Below are 17,505 nucleotides of genomic sequence, written 5' to 3'. Positions count from 1 at the left end.
TGCTGAGGGACCAGGTGAGGTCACCGGTCATGTGAACTCCCAGGAACTTGGTGCACTTAACTCTCTCCACGGAGGAGCCAAGTACTCGCAGAGGGGGACGGTGCATCTGCACCTTTCGGATTTCCCGTGTCTTCTCCACGTTCAGGCTTCTCACACCGATCTCCAGCCACTCCGCTTCCTCTCCATACTCCGCCTTGTCGTCGTGCTTGATAAGGCCAGCCACTGCTGTGTCAGCCGTAAACCTGATGACACGGTTTGAGCTGGATCCTGTGACGTGGTCCTGGGGAATGGGACCAGAGACATTGACTGACTGTGAGACCCAGCGAGGACACTCCCCCCACCAGGTTCTGGGGTATGATCCTGTTGAATGCCAAACTGAAAGCGATAAACAGCAGCCTGGCATAAGAGACCCCGTATTCCATGTGGGACAGGGCAGAGGCTCTGCATCATCCCAGGATCGATTTGAGTGATAAGTCCGGTGTAACCGGGAGAAAGTCTTAACGTGCTCCATGACAGGCTGTCAAAGCATCTCATAATGGCTGACCAGCGGACGAGAGTCACCTCTGGCAGTGGAATGATGGTCGCCGCCTGAAAACCGAGGGGGCACGGACAGTTCCGGAGAGATGTTGAATCAGCTGGGCTGTGCAGACTTTCAGAACCTGGCATGGTATATCATTGAGCCCCTGAGAATGCTCCCATTTCGCCTTCCTGGGGAGTGGGGAAACACAGCTCTTGCTTTCCTGACAACTATCTCATCTCCCGATCTGAAAGCAGCATCACAATCCCGCAGCCTGGCACAAACATGGCTTCTGATTTGTCCTCAGTTCCCATCACCATCCCGCAGCCTGGCACGAACATGGCTTCTGATTTGCCCTCAGTTCCCATCACAATCCCGCAGCCTGGCACGAACATGGCTTCTGATTTGCCCTCAGTTCCCTTCTCTGTGCACCCGGTCACCGAATCCACGTATCCCTCGATGTTGACGCGGTTCCCGTGGGGAGCAGCCTGCTGGACAGTTCGTACGATGAAAGCCGTCCTGTTCATCCTCAGACCAGGTTTTCACCTCCTTTACCACTGGTTTGCATGCTGGAATTAACAGTACAGATGAGTGGTCTGAGGTCGAGGGACTGCTTATTGTGTCAGTGTAAACCAGGTCTCCTCTAGAAGCTGGCGGAATCAAGTCTTTAGGTAGTGTGGTTAAATCACCTGCAGTAAAGAAGATAGCATCGGGCTGTTTTGTTTCAAAGTCACAGATGGCGCTGTGGAGTATTAGCAGAGGGGTAGGGGGCACGTACAGCCACCAGTAAACTCCCTCGGTAGATAAAACGGTCCGCACTTTGCCAAACATAAACTCAGTGAACGACGGGACACTGCTAAAGCTCTCAATGATGTAGATAGATACGGCCATTGCCTGAGATGGCCGACTCCTGTCAGCCCGAAATGTGCTGGGTGGCCGTGTCCTGAAGCCTCGATGCCGAGAGTGAGTGCACAGACGGTTTCTCTCACCGGCTCAGGCGCAGAGTACAGCTCATCTTCATGCCAGCGGACATTTGTCAGCAAGAGCGAGGGGACAGCCGAGCTAAGTCGTCCCACATTCCCTGCATTTTCCCCTTTCTCGTCTCCTGCTCACGGAGGACTGAAGCGGGCAGTGGCGTACGCGACAAGCCCTGGCTGCAGGGTTACTTCACTGACATGGCGGAATCACCACGCACACTGTATGTAACAGCCGGCAGCGTTTTCCGGTGACGGACGGACGGACGGACTATTACACGCAGAGAGAGAGTGCCACCATTGTGGTAGGAAGTTACACGTTCTCCCAGGTGCTCTGGTTTCCCCCCAAGACGGACCGGTTAGTAGAGAGGCGTGTTGCTGGCCAGGGCAGCTCTTCGGGCCAGAAGGGCGAGTTCCACACTATCTGTACATAAATGCGGAATACCCTGGGGGTAGGGTGAGGTGGGGACTTTGAAAGGAGGGTCAGCTGGTTACCTGGAACAGGCTGCCAGAGGTGGTGGTAGACACTGGTACGATAACAACCTCGAACAGGTACACAGATGGGGACAGTTTGGAGGGAGATGGGCGCTGAATCGCTGGGAGGAAAGGCAAATGCAATATTAGCATTCACTTCGAGAGGACTGGCATAAGCAGGATGTAATACAGAATGGAAGACCTCACTGGCAGGACTGTGTGCAGCTTTGTGTCGTAAAAAGAGAGATGGCACTCGAGAGGGTCAGAGGAGATTCACAAGAATGATTCAGGAATGAAACGGTTAATGCTCTGTACTCACTGGAATGAAGGCGGTGATCTCACTGGAACCTGTTGAATATTGAAAGATCTGGATAGAGTGGATGTGGAGAGGATATTTCCTATAGTGGGGAGTCTCGGACCAGAGGACACAGATAGAGTGGATGTGGAGAGGATGTTTCCTATAGTGGGGGAGTCTAGGACCAGAGGACACAGATAGAGTGGATGTGGAGAGGATGTTTCCTATAGTGGGGGAGTCTAGGACCAGAGGACACAGATAGAGTGGATGTGGAGAGGATGTTTCCTATAGTGGGGGAGTCTAGGACCAGAGGACACAGATAGAGTGGATGTGGAGAGGATCTTTCCTATAGTGGGGGAGTCTAGGACCAGCGGACACAGATAGAGTGTATGTGGAGAGGATCTTTCCTATAGTGGGGGAGTCTCGGACCAGAGGACACAGATAGAGTGGATGTGGAGAGGATATTTCCTATAGTGGGGAGTCTCGGACCAGAGGACACAGATAAGAGTGGATGTGGAGAGGATATTTCCTATAGTGGGGGAGTCTCGGACCAGAGGACACAGATAGAGTGGATGTGGAGAGGATGTTTCCTTTAGTGGGGGAGTCTAGGACCAGAGGACACATGTGGAGAGGATGTTTCCAGTAGTGCGGGGAGTCTAGGACCAGAGGACACAGATAGAGTGGATGTGGAGAGGATGTTTCCAGTAGTGGGGGAGTCTAGGACCAGAGGACACAGATAGAGTGGATGTGGAGAGGATGTTTCCTATAGTGGGGGAGTCTCGGACCAGAGGACACAGATAGAGTGGATGTGGAGAGGATGTTTCCAGTAGTGGGGAAGTCTAGGACCAGAGGACACAGATAGAGTGGATGTGGAGAGGATGTTTCCAGTAGTGGGGGAGTCTAGGACCAGAGGACACAGATAGAGTGGATGTGGAGAGGGTGTTTCCTTTAGTGGGTGAGTCTAGGACCAGAGGACACGTGTGGAGAGGATGTTTCCAGTAGTGGGGGAGTCTAGGACCAGAGGACACAGATAGAGTGGATGTGGAGAGGATCTTTCCTATAGTGGGGGAGTCTGGGACCAGCGGACACAGATAGAGTGGATGTGGAGAGGATGTTTCCTATAGTGGGGGAGTCTCGGACCAGAGGACACAGATAGAGTGGATGTGGAGAGGATATTTCCTATAGTGGGGGAGTCTCGGACCAGAGGACACAGATAGAGTGGATGTGGAGAGGATATTTCCTATAGTGGGGAGTCTCGGACCAGAGGACTCAGATAGAGTGGATGTGGAGAGGATCTTTCCTATAGTGGGGAGTCTCGGACCAGAGGACACAGATAGAGTGGATGTGGAGAGGATATTTCCTATAGTGGGGGAGTCTCGGACCAGAGGACACAGATAGAGTGGATGTGGAGAGGATGTTTCCTTTAGTGGGGGAGTCTAGGATCAGAGGACACATGTGGAGAGGATGTTTCCAGTAGTGGGGGGAGTCTAGGACCAGAGGACACAGATAGAGTGGATGTGGAGAGGATGTTTCCAGTAGTGAAAGAGTCTAGGACCAGAGGACACAGATAGAGTGGATGTGGAGAGGATGTTTCCTATAGTGGGGGAGTCTCGGACCAGAGGACACAGATAGAGTGGATGTGGAGAGGATGTTTCCAGTAGTGGGGGAGTCTAGGACCAGAGGACACAGATAGAGTGGATGTGGAGAGGATGTTTCCAGTAGTGGGGGAGTCTAGGACCAGAGGACACAGATAGAGTGGATGTGGAGAGGGTGTTTCCTTTAGTGGGTGAGTCTAGGACCAGAGGACACGTGTGGAGAGGATGTTTCCAGTAGTGGGGGAGTCTCGGACCAGAGGACACAGATAGAGTGGATGTGGAGAGGATGTTTCCAGTAGTGGGGGAGTCTAGGACCAGAGGACACAGATAGAGTGGATGTGGAGAGGATGTTTCCTATAGTGGGGGAATCTAGGACCAGAGGACACAGATAGAGTGGACGTGGAGAGGATGTTTCCTATAGTGGGGGAGTCTCGGACCAGAGGACACAGATAGAGTGGATGTGGAGAGGATGTTTCCTTTAGTGGGGGAGTCTAGGACCAGAGGACACAGATAGAGTGGATGTGGAGAGGATGTTTCCAGTAGTGGGGGAGTCTAGGACCAGAGGACACGTGTGGAGAGGATGTTTCCAGTAGTGGGGGAGTCTAGGACAGAGGACACAGATAGAGTGGATGTGGAGAGGATGTTTCCAGTAGTGGGGGAGTCTAGGACCAGAGGACACAGATAGAGTGGATGTGGAGAGGATGTTTCCTATAGTGGGGGAGTCTCGGACCAGAGGACACAAATAGAGTGGATGTGGAGAGGATGTTTCCTTTAGTGGGGGAGTCTAGGACCAGAGGACACATGTGGAGAGGATGTTTCCAGTAGTGGGGGAGTCTAGGACCAGAAGACACAGATAGAGTGGATGTGGAGAGGATGTTTCCAGTAGTGAAAGAGTCTAGGACCAGAGGACACAGATAGAGTGGATGTGGAGAGGATGTTTCCTATAGTGGGGGAGTCTAGGACCAGAGGACACAGATAGAGTGGATGTGGAGAGGATGTTTCCAGTAGTGGGAGAGTCTAGGACCAGAGGACACAGATAGAGTGGATGTGGAGAGGATGTTTCCTATAGTAGGGGAGTCTCGGACCAGAGGACACAGATAGAGTGGATGTGGAGAGGGTGTTTCCTTTAGTGGGTGAGTCTAGGACCAGAGGACACGTGTGGAGAGGATGTTTCCAGTAGTGGGGGAGTCTAGGACCAGAGGACACAGATAGAGTGGATGTGGAGAGGATGTTTCCAGTAGTGGGGGAGTCTAGGACCAGAGGACACAGATAGAGTGGATGTGGAGAGGATGTTTCCTATAGTGGGGGAGTCTAGGACCAGAGGACACAGATAGAGTGGATGTGGAGAGGATGTTTCCTTTAGTGGGGGAGTCTAGGACCAGAGGGCACAGATAGAGTGGACGTGGAGAGGATGTTTCCTATAGTGGGGGAGTCTAGGACCAGAGGGCACAGATAGAGTGGATGTTGAGAGGATGTTTCCTATAGTGGGGGAGTCTAGGACCAGAGGACACAGATAGAGTGGATGTGGAGAGCATGTTTCCTATAGTGGGGGAGTCTAGAACCAGGGGCCACAGCTTGAGAATAGAGGAACGTCCCTTTAGAACAGAGATGAGGAGGAATTTCTTTAGCCAGAGGGTGGTGAATCTGTGGAATTCATTGCCACAGATGGCTGTCGAGGCCGAGGCATTGGGGATAATTAAAGTGGAGGTTGGTAGGTTCTTGATTAGTCAGGTTGTCACAGGTTACGAGGAGCAGGCAGGAGACAGGGGTTGAGAGGGACAATAAACCAGCCATGATGGCGTGAGAGAGCAGACTCGATGGGCAGAATGGCCTCATTCAGCTCCTTTGTTTTATGGACTAGCACGGGTAAATGAGAGGACTTTAGGTGGGCACCAGGGTTAGCAATGTTAAGGTGGTTTGAAGGGCCTCTTTGTGCTCCACTCCAAGGGCACAGAGCCAGAACAGGTGTCCCCGACTTTAACTGGTGTCCACAGACCCCTCAGCTGATCTAGAACAAACCGCTCTCCGAGATAAACCTCTCAGGGATAGGCCAACCCACTCCCCACCAGGAGGGTCTCTACCTGGAACAGACAAATCCACCCTCAGCCCACTCCCCACCCACCAGGAATACCTCACCTGTCTACCTCTGGAATACCACCAGCCCACCCCCAACCAATTCAAAGACAGCAGCCCTATTCCCCACCCTCCCGCCACCCCTCACCTTTGGCCTCCCGCTCTCCTGTCCACTGCTCCGCAGAAGTTTCCATGCTGCAGTGCTGAGATTCCTCTGCGCCCTGGAGTGGCTTGCTGTTGCTGCTTCCTGTGGGGCCCAGTCCCCGCTCACCCTCCCTGCCTCTGGGGCTGGTTCCACCCCCAGGATCCTCCCCGTCCCTGCCCACTCACTGCGGCCGTCCTGCAGCCCCAGTTCCTGGAGCTGGGCCTGGGCGGCTGCCAGGGAATTATCCCATGATTCGGGCCTGGCCTGGGCCTCGGCCTCAGTACCGCGTCCCGCCAGCTTCAGCAGGCGGCAGTAGGCCCTGCGGCCCAGGCTTTGCCAGCGACGGCCCAGCCGGGCCTCACGGGCCTCCAGTCGGGCCCGGATCTCCTCCTGCTTCAGCTCCAGCCCCCGCCGCACCTGGGCCCATTCTGGGCACGGCCGGGAGCCTGCTGACCGCCGCGGAACCGCCTGCGGCCCCCACCTCGGCCTCCGTTCCCTCAGCTGCTTCTGCTCTGCAAAGCTGGTCAACTTGGGACTGTCAGCCTGGGGAGAGGCCTCTGCTTCCCCCTCCCCTCGAGGCACCACCTCCTCAGCTTTGGCCTCTGCCTCCTCCAGGGGCCAGGGCTGCTTCTCCTCACCCTGGGACTCTCCCTCCCTCAGGGACTGGCTCTCTTTCTCTTCCCCACGTGACTTTATAACGTACGTCAGTCGCCGGCAGACCGGCCTCCCCTGACCAGAATCACTGCCGCTGCAGGGATCTTCCTGTGCATCTGTGGGGTCTCCCTCGGGCTCCCAACCAGCTTGTGACTCCGTGAGATCTCCTTCAGCCTCCCGGCCAGCCTCTGCTCCATTAGTGGGATGTTGACATGCCTCTTGGTCGGGCGCTGCTCCCGGCCCCTCCTCACCAGACTCACCCCCAAGGATGGGATCCCCCTGTGCTCCCTGACCAGGCCCTACCCAGTCAGAGGGATCCCCACCCCAGTTGATGACGGGCAGGCCCCTGCTCTCTGAGCAGGCCAAAGCCTGCGACCTCTCAAGAATGGTGAAGCTGTTGCGCAGGCCCCTTCCCCTCCTACGGGGGCCCATGATCTGCGGAGCCGGAATACCGGGACCCCCATCAAAGAGGCCGAAGCCAGGGGGAGGCGGGTGGGCAACCTCCACCAGGATCAGCTGTGTGGGGCCTAGCCCAGGTCCAGACCCAGCCAGGATTCCTAATGTGGAACTGGAGCCAGTCGCAACGCCAGGCCCATTAACAGGCCTGACCCCATCCTCAGCTGGGGGGCCGACCCCAGACTCAGGCTTAGGCTCGACGCCCTCCTCCACTGTGCGTCTGATCACAGGACTAGCTGGGGTCCCTGGTGTGGGGCCAGAAGCAACCCTAGCCCCTTGCCCCAGAAGAGACCCAGGAGTGGGCCTGATCCCAGGAGCAGCAGCAGCTTCGACTCCATCTCTCAGCAACGGACAGGACGTGTGAAGCCGTTCCGGACAGTCCGTCCCCCCACTGTACGGTCCGTCTGCCTCGGCCGGGCTGCAGGCGAGAGAGAGAGAGACAGAGAGACTCACTCAGCCTGGTCACCTATCACCCAGCCTCAGATTTCCAGCATGGCCGCACCCCCCCCCCCCCCAACACCATTCCAGCAGGCCCCACACCCCTTTCCAGTAACAGGCCCTAGGGCAGAAAGGAGAGAGCGAGTGGTGGTGAGTGATAGGAATCAGACCCTCAGGGGAGGAGTGAGGAATGTGGGCATCGGAGGGGTTACGGGGAGGGGCGTAAGGGCCAGAGGGGGTCACAGACAGAGCCCCTCCCTCGCACACCAACCTGTCTAACAGTCAGAAGCACAAAAACAAGACCCTTGTCCCATCTATTCCAAGCCGAACCATTTAATCTGCCAGCCCCTATTGATCTGCACTGATACCACAACGCTCCATGCCCCTCCCGTCCTTGTACTTACCCAAATTTCTCTTCAGTGTTGAAATCAAGCTCGCATGCACCATGTTCCATGACCCTCTGAGTGAAGCTTCCCCTCGTGGTCCCTTTCACCCGCACCCCATGACCCTCAGACAGCCCAGCCTGCTGGCAGTTAACCTGTTTTTGAGAAGCAGAGAGGCTGCAGAAAGTCTTAGACAGACTTGTAGAACGGGCAAAGAAACGGCAGATGGAATACAGTGTTGGGAAATTTATGGTCGTGCACTTGGGTAGAAGAAATAAAATGGCTGATTATTAAGTGAAGGAACCCTTAGGAGGCAGTGATCACAACATGATTGAGTTCACTGTGAAATTTGAGAAAGAGAAGCCGAAATCCGATGTGTTGGTATTTCAGTGGAGTAAAGGAAATTACAGTGGCATGAGAGAGGAACTGGCCAAGGTTGACTGGAAAGGGACACTAGCGGGAAGGACGGCAGAGCTGCAGTGTCTGGAGTTTATGTGAGAAGTGAGGAAAGTGCAAGACAGATATATTCCAAAAAAGAAGAAATTTTCGAATGGAGAAAGGATGCAACCGTGGCTGACAAGAGAAGTCAAAGCCAAAGTAAAAGCAAAGCAGGGGGCATACAAGGAAGCAAAAATTAGTGGGAAGACAGAGGATTGGGAAGTTTTTAAAAGCTTACAAAAGGAAACTAAGAAGGTCATTAAGAGGGAAAAGATGAACTATGAAAGGAAGCTAGCAAATAATATCAAAGAGGATACTAAAAGCTTTTTCAAGTATATAAAAAGTAAAAGACAGGTGAGAGTGGATATAGGACCGAGAGAAAATGATGCTGGAGAAATTGTGATGGGAGATGAGGAGATGGCAGAGGAACTGAATGAGTATTTTGCATCAGTCTTCGCTGAGGATGACTTCAGTAATATACCGGACACTCAAGGGTGTCAGGGAAGAGAAGTGTGCGCAGTCACAATTACGACAGAGAAAGTACTCAGAAAGCTGAATAGTCTAAGGGTAGATAAATCTCCTGGACCAGATGAAATGCACCCTCGTGTTCTGAAGGAAATAGCAGTGGAGATTGCGGAGGCATTAGCAATGATCTTTCAAAAGTTGATAGATTCTGGCCTGGTTCCGGAGGACTGGAAGATTGCAAATGTCACTCCGCTATTTAAGAAAGGGGCAAGGAAGCAAAAAGGAAACTATAGACCTGTTAGCTTGACATCGGTGGTTGGGAAGTTGTTGGAGTCGATTGTCAAGGATGAGGTTATGGAGTACCTGAAGGCATGACAGGGTAGGCAGAACTCAGCATGGTTTCCTTAAAGGAAAATCCTGCCTGACAAACCTAGTGCAATTTTTTGAGGAAATTACAAGTAGGCTAGACAAGGGAGATGCAGTGGATGTTGTGTATTTGGATTTTCAGAAGGCCTTTGACAAGGTGCCGCACATGAGGCTGCTAAACAAGATAAGAGCCCATGCAATTACCGTAAAGTTGCATACGTGGATAGAGCGTTGGTTGATTGGCAGGAAACAGAGAGTGGGAATAAAGGGATCCCATTCTGGTTGGCTGCCGGTTACCAGTGGTGTTCCACAGGGGTCCGTGTTGGGGCCGCTTCTTTTTACGTTGTATATCAGCGATTTGGATTATGGAATAGATGGCTTTGTGGCTAAGTTTGCTGATGATACAAAGATAGGTGGAGGGGCCGGTAGTGCTGAGGAAACAGAGAGTCTGCAGAGAGACTTGGATAGATTGGGGGAATGGGCAAAGAAGTGGCAAATGAAATACAATGTTGGAAAGTGTACGGTCATGCACTTTGGTAGAAGAAATAAACGGGCAGACTATTATTTAAATGGGGAGAGAATTCAAAGTTCTGAGATGCAACGGGACTTGGGAGTCCTCGTGCAGAATACCCTTAAGGTTAAACTCCAGGTTATAGACAATAGACAGTAGGTGCAGGAGTAGGCCATTCGGCCCTTCTAGCCAGCACCGCCATTCACTGTGATCATGGCTGATCATCCACAATCAGTACCCCGTTCCTGCCCTCTCCCCATATCCCTTGACCCCGCTATCTATAAGAGCTCTATCTAACTCTCTCTTGAATGCATCCAGAGACTTGGCCTCCACTGCCTTCTGGGGCAGAACATTCCACATATCCACCACTCTCTGAGTGAAAAAGTTTTTCCGCATCTCTGATCTAAATGGCCTACCCCTTATTCTCAAACTGTGGCCTCTAGTTCTGGACTCACCCAGCAGTGGGAACATGCTTCCTGCCTCCAGCGTGTCCAATCCCTTAATAATCTTATATGTCTCAATCAGATCCCCTCTTATCCTTCGAAATTCTAGTGTACACAAGCCCAGTCGCTCCAATCTTTCAACATATGACAGTTCCGCTATTCCAGGAATTAACCTTGTGAACCTACGCTGCACTCCCTCAATAACAAGAATGTCCTTCCTCAAATTTGGAGACCAAAACTGCACACAATACTCCAGGTGGGGTCTCACCAGGGCCCTGTACAGCTGCAGAAGGACCTCTTTACTCCTAAACTCAATTCCTCGTTATAAAGGCCAGCATGCCATTAGCTTTCTTCACTGCCTGCTGTACCTGCATGCTTGCTTTCATTGACTGATGTACAAGAACACCTAGATCTCATTGTACTTCCCCTTTTCCTAACTTGACTCCATTTAGATAGTAATCTGCCTTCCTGTTCTTGCCACCAAAGTGGATAACCTTACATTTATCCACATTAAACTGCATCTACCATACATTTGCCCACTCACCCAACCTGTCCAAGTCACCCTGCATTCTCATAACATCCTCCTGACATTTCACATTGCCAGTGTCATTGGCAAATTTGCTAGTGTTGCTTTTAATCCCTTCATCTAAATCATTAATGTATATTGTAAACAGCTGCGGTCCCAGCACCGAATCTTGCGGTACCCCACTGGTCACAGCCTGCCATTCCGAAAGGGACCCGTTAATCACTACTCTTTGTTTCCTGTCAGCCAGCCAATTTTCAATCCATGTCAGTACTCTGCCCCCAATACCATGAGCCCTAATTTTGCCCACTAATCTCCTATGTGGGACTTTATCAAAAGCTTTCTGGAAGTCCAGGTACACTACATCCACTGGCTCTCCCTTATCCATTTTCATAGTTACATCCTCAAAAAACTCCAGAAAATTAGTCAAGCACGATTTTCCCTTCATAAATCCATGCTGACTCGAACTGATCCTTCTACTGCTATCCAAATCTGTCATAATTTCCTCTTTTATAATTGACTCCAGCATCTTTCCCACCACTGACGTCAGGCTAACCGGTCTATAATTCCCCGTTTTCTCTCTCCCTCCTTTCTTGAAAAGTGGGACAACATTAGCCACCCTCCAGTCAGCAGGAACTGTTCCTGAATCTATAGAACATTGGAAAATGATTACCAATGCGTCCACGATTTCTAGAGCCACCTCTTTAAGTACCCTGGGATGCAGACCATCAAGTCCCGGGAACTTATCAGCCTTCAGACTCAACAGTCTATCCAACACCGTTTCTTGCCTAATATAAATTTCCTTCAGTTCATCCTTTACCCTAGTTCCTTTGACCACTATTACATCTGGGAGATTGTTTGTGTCTTCCCTAGTGAAGACAGATCCAAAGTACTTGTTCAACTCATCTGCCATTTCCTTGTTCCCCATAATAAATTCACCCATTTCTGTCTTCAATGGTCCAGTTTTGGTCTTAACTATTTTTTTGCTATTTGCATACCTAAAGAAGCTTTTACTATCCTCCTTTATATTCTTGGCTAGTTTACCAAGATTGAGTCTGGGTTGAGTCGGTGGTGAAGAAGGCGAATGCAATGTTGGCATTCATTTCCAGAGGAATAGAGTATAGGAGCAGGGATGTGATGTTGAGGCTCTATAAGGCACTGGTAAGACCTCACTTGGAGTACTGTGTGCAGTTCTGGACTCCTTATTTATGAAAGGATGTGCTGACATTGGAGAGGGTTCAGAGAAGATTCACTCGAATGATTCTGGGAATGAGAGGGTTAACATATGTGCAACGTGTGACAGCTTTTGGACTGTACTTCTTGGTGTTTAGAAGAATGAGGGGGGATCTCATAGAAACATTTCGAATGTTGAAAGGCATGGGCAGAGTGGATGTGGCAAAGTTGTTTCCCATGGTGGGGGAGTCTAGTGCGAGAGGACATGACTTGAGGATTGCAGGGCACCCATTCAGAACAGAGATGCTGTTACGAAGGTGAAGCAACTCTGAGGGGCCAAAGGGTACAAAGTTGCCCCCTCCTTTTTGAGAATTGCAAGATCGCTATTATTTTGGGTCTGAGACCCAGGAAATGAGAGGGATACACATCATGAGGGAGAGAGACGCAGAATACACAAGGTTTGGAATGTCTCCTGACATAAGCGGAACAGAACCACTGACTACTGCCATTGTCTCTTGGAGACGGAATTGTGTATTGAGTACTGTACTATTCACTGAAACCCTCAGGGGACAACCAGAGTGGGCTGGTTGAGGAATTGCATCATCCCAACCTGATTGACATCTGAGACCCCGTGAGTAAGGATAAAAGAGGGTCTGGGGAACAACTCCTTCAGACACACCAGGAGAAACGCTAGAAATCCCGTGACAGCGTTTGATAGCGACAGCTGGTGGGGGCTCGTGTGCGTCCTCCCTTGCCTGGGTGGCGGGCTCACCACGGAAGAACAGTTTAGCTAAAGGAGAGGCCACACTTGAACGGCCACGACAACGAGACACCTGACGGATCGAAATCATGAAGGAAAGCTGGCAAGTTTTTCTCTTTCTCTCTCTCTCTCTCTCCAACAATTGCAACACAGCGACAACCAAGAGACGGCAGCCTATGGAACTGCAGTGAACTGTACATTTCCATCGAACAATTCATTATCCCCTAGACAACGATAGAGCTTATTTCTTATTGATTATTATTATACCCGCACTTTTAGGTTTAGTATTGATGACGTATATTATCTGTATATTTGCATTGATATTATTTTTGTGTATTTTTACTAATAAATACTGTTAAAAATAGTATCATCAGACTTCAACGGATGTCTCTATCTTTGCTGGTAAGTCACCCAGTTACGGGGTTCGTAACAACGTGGGGCCTCGTCTCGGGATTTGATACCAAATTGGAGGGCCAGTAAATCAGGCTTTTAAGTCCAAACTTGGATCTGGTTGCACGGGTAACCAGACGGGAAACCAGCAAAGATGGACATGGGTGAATTTATAGAAAACCCGACTCTGGAGGCGCTAGAGGCGGCCACAAAGACGGACTTGATAAATATTGCGAAAGGACTAAACCTCGCAGAGGTGAGGTTGTCAATGAAAAAGCGGGAGGTGCGGAGGGCCATAACTCAGTTTTATATTGTGAAGAATGTGTTTTCTGCTGAGGTATTGGAAAATATCCCTGAAAAGGTACCAACTAGTGGGACGGCTCAGTTAGAGTTGGAAAAATTAAGGTTGGAACATGAAATTAAGTTAAAACAGCTGGAAGCAGCTGAAAAGCAGAAGGAAAGAGCTGAAAAGGAGAAGGAAAGAGCCAAAAAGCAGAGAGAGTATGAGGAGAAGGAGAAGCAGAGGCAACATGAGCTGGACCTGGAGAAGTTAAGGCAAGAGCGAAGAGTTCAAGGGTCAGACCGAGAGGAGAGGTTTAATGTTAGTAGGGAGTTTAGGTTAGTACCTCCGTTCGAGGACACGGATGTTGATAGTTATTTCTTGCATTTTGAAAAGGTGGCAGTGAATCAGAAGTGGCCCAGAAATCAGTGGGTGGCGCTGTTACAAAGTGTGTTAAAAGGGAAGGCACAACAGGTATATGCGGCGTTGTCTGTGGAGGAGGAGGAGTTAGAGAATTATGAGAAAGTAAAGGAGGCCATTCTTCGGGCCTACGAATTGGTACCTGAGGCCTATAGACAAAAGTTCAGAGATTTAAAGAAAGTGTGGAATCAGACATATACCGAGTTTGCCTATGAGAAGGGTGTGCTCTTGGATCGCTGGTGTGCGGCAGAAAGGGTGGAAGAGAATTTTCGGCGTTTAAGGGAGTTAATTCTGACTGAGGAATTTAAAGGTTGTGTTTCGGATGATATCCGGATGTATTTGAACGAGAAGCCGAATAAGTCCATATCAGAATTTGCCAGGTTCGCAGATGAATATGCCCTAACCCACAAGACAAAGTTTTCCTCGAATAAGAGTTACCAGAAAGACCGTAGGAACGGTAGAGAAAGCCCGCCGGCTGAGGTAGAAATTCAGCCGGGAGCTAGTGGTAAAAGTAAGGACAAAGAAAGGCAGGCTGGCAGGAGGGTTCCTGGCTTGACCTGTTCTAGTTGTGGAAAGGTGGGTCATATTGCATCTAAGTGCTTTGCTCCGAGGAAGGAGACAGGAAAAGAGAAAGCAGCAGTCCCTACAGGGTGTATTGTGTAGATCAGCAAATCGACGAGAGAGCCCCAAGTAGATAGAATACAAGAGGGGCGTGAGAAATTTATTTCAGAAGGGACCGTGTCTGTGAAAGAGGGAGAAACACCAGTTCCAGTGCGGATCTGGAGAGACACTGGAGCTGAGCAGTCATTGATTCTCAGTAAGGTACTAGATTTTGGTCCTGAGACGGGAGAGGTAGCTTTGAGAGGCATAGGAAAAGGGACAGAAGTGGTGCCTTTGCATTGGATCATTATGAATTGTGATCTGGTATCTGGAACCGTTGAAATAGGGGTGCGATCAGAATTTCCAAGAGCTGACGTAGACGTCCTTCTTGGTAACGATTTAGCCGGTGGTGAGGTTTGGTCGGCCATGGAGCTGACAAACCAGCCTGTAAGTGTTGAGGACCTGCCCCCTAGATTCCAAGATCTATCCCGCATGCGCGATCACTCGCAGCATGTCGAGAAAGGCAGCTGAGACAGAGAGCAGTTTAAATCCGGCCAGTATCGATTTGGCTGAGACGTTTTTACCGACCCTGTACCAAGAGGGGTTAGAGGGTGGTAAAACGGAGAATAAGGAGGTGAAAGAGAGTAAGGGAGAGGAGGTAGACCTACCCTTAGCCAGGAGGAAATTTATAGAGGCACAGAGTAAAAATGAGAAACAGATAAGGCTGTTAGAAGGTCCAGGGTTGGACATGGATGATCTGTCTGGCTTGACAGAACTGTTTGAAGAAGTTGAAAATTTTAAAGGTGTTCCCGATAATGAAGTGAGGGCAGTCCTAGATGAAAAGGATGCCATTACCTTGAAGGAGTCTGCTGGGCTGGCAGATGAGGTTGTTTTAACCCGCAGGGTTGAGTTTACTCCGGAAGGAAGTTGCCCAGAGAGTAACTGGGAGGATCAGGGGAATTTAGAATTTGAAAAGGGGATGGGTATTGAAAGCCTGGAAGAGGCAGATGTCCCGTTTGAGTGTGTTCAAGATGTGGATGCACGTGGTACTGAACCTAGTAATGAAACTCAGGAAAAGTCTGAGGTATTTGATTCAGTTAAAAAGGAATGCAGTCCTTTTGGGTCAGATGGAATTGGTTCAGTGAAGAAAGGGTTAACCTGGTACTAGTGGGAAGTGAGAATTCCCAGTTGTTTGTGTTCGAAGGTGTGTTAAAAGTTAGTGAGGAGATGAAAGCTGGTGAGGTGAATATTATTATTGAAGGAGAAGGGAAAAGTGTAGTTCCTAAATTGAATGAAGAAAATTTAAAGCCTGGATTGGTGTCAGAAGCAGCAACCAGGCTGAAGGAACAATGGCTTGGTAACACGGTGCCTGTGAATCAATTACAGTTTGATTGGGAATGTAAAGGTACCCCACTCGCTAATGTTATTCAAGGGTGTGCTGTGAAGAGGCAGAATTTGAAATGTTGTTTGGACAAAGAGGGATTGCTTGCAGATATTAAACTGAAAACTAATAGAATGAAGGGTCCTGAAGATGAAACTAACGACTTGCTTAAAAATAAAGAATTGTGTGGAAGTTCAGCCAATGGGCTAAGTTTGGAAAACATTGTTGATAAAATAACTCCTATGAAAGGAGCATGCAACAGCCTATTCCACACTGGTACGCAAGCTAACCACCTGGGAGTTAACTGGAAAAGGGGCGAGGGTTGACGAGATGCCACTTTAAATAACAGGATCCAGTTTTAAGGGATTTCGACAAAGCATGTAAATAATAAAGACAACCCCGTGGAAGATTGACTGTTAAGTTTGAAAGTAAAATAAAGATTAGTATTTGCATGAACTTTTGTAATATACACATAAGCTAAGATCACAACTCTTTAGTTTTGTTTGCTGAAGAAAAGGAATAAAAATAGGTGGTTATTAAATTGGAGTCTGATGCTACAAGAACTTATTAAGGTACAAGATGTTAAGATATTAAAGGAAGTGACAATGTAATCGCTAACTGTTTAGATGCTGAATTGAATGTATAACTGTATTACTCTGTAGTGAAAAAAAAACTCTTTTGTATTGTGTTAGATTCTGAAATCCTGTAAGACTCTGTATTAATTAATTTTTACCTGTGGCAAAAATCCTTAGAAGGAAGGGGGTGTTACGAAGGTGAAGCAACTCTGAGGGGCCGAAGGGTACAAAGTTGCCCCCTCCTTTTTGAGAATCGCAAGATCGCTATTATTTCGGGTCTGAGACCCAGGAAATGAGAGGGATACACATCATGAGGGAGAGAGACGCAGAATACACAGGTTTGGAATGTCTCCTGACATCAGCGGAACGGAACCACTGATAACGGCCATTGTCTCTTGGAGACGGAATTGTGTATTGAGCACTGTACTATTCATTGAAGCCCTCAGGGGACGACCAGAGTGGGCTGGTTGAGGGATTGCATCATCCCAACCTGATTGACATCTGAGACCCCGTGAGTGAGGATAAAAGAGGGTCTGGGGAACAACCCCTTCAGACGCACCAGGAGAAACGCTAGAAATCCCGTGACAGCGTTTGATAGCAAAAGCCGGTGAGAGCTCGTGTGCGTCCTCCCTTGCCTGGGTGGCGGGCTCATCACGGAAGAACAGTTTAGCTAAAGGAGAGGCCACACTTGAACGGCCACGACAACGAGACACCTGACGGATCAAAATCATGAAGGAAAGCCGGCAAGTTTTTCTCTTTCTCTCTCTCTCTCTCTCCCCCCAACAATTGCAACTCAGCGACAACCAAGAGACGGCAGCCTGTGGAACTGCAGTGAACTGTACATTTCCATCGGACAATTCATTATCCCCTAGACAATGATAAAGCTTATTTCTTATTGATTATTATTATACCCGCACTTTTAGGTTTAGTATTGATGACGTATATTATCTGCATATTTGCATTGATATTATTTTTGTGTATTTTTACTAATAAATACTGTTAAAAATAGTATCATCAGACTTCAACGGACTTCTCTATCTTTGCTGGTAAGTCACCCAGTTACGGGGTTCGTAACAATGCGGAAAAAAATTTTTAGTCAGAAGGTGGTGAATCTGTGGAATTTGTTGCCACAGGCGGCAGTGGAGGCCAAGTCATTGGGTGTATTTAAGGCAGAGA

General features: G+C 49.5%; 1 protein-coding gene across 2 annotated transcripts in view; it reads right to left on the bottom strand.

The window, feature by feature from the left end:
• Window positions 1-17,505, bottom strand: part of LOC140719922 (uncharacterized) — a 41,099-nt gene that overhangs the window by 11,457 nt on the left and 12,137 nt on the right. Inside the window, exons 2-3 of one of the 2 annotated variants that reach the window (XM_073034850.1) lie at window positions 8,026-8,159; window positions 6,077-7,601 (exon numbers count right to left, since the gene is read on the bottom strand). In XM_073034850.1, the coding sequence (XP_072890951.1) occupies window positions 6,077-7,601; window positions 8,026-8,075 (1,575 nt within the window). In that variant the 5' untranslated portion in view covers window positions 8,076-8,159. The remainder of the gene's footprint in view (window positions 1-6,076; window positions 7,602-8,025; window positions 8,160-17,505) is intronic. The other variant, XM_073034847.1, reaches the window with a different exon arrangement.

Source organism: Hemitrygon akajei, chromosome 2, assembly GCF_048418815.1.
Source record: "Hemitrygon akajei chromosome 2, sHemAka1.3, whole genome shotgun sequence".
NCBI lineage: Eukaryota > Metazoa > Chordata > Chondrichthyes > Myliobatiformes > Dasyatidae > Hemitrygon > Hemitrygon akajei.
The sequence above is the reverse complement of the archived record's forward strand: the minus strand, read 5'-3'. Positions and strand labels throughout refer to the sequence as shown.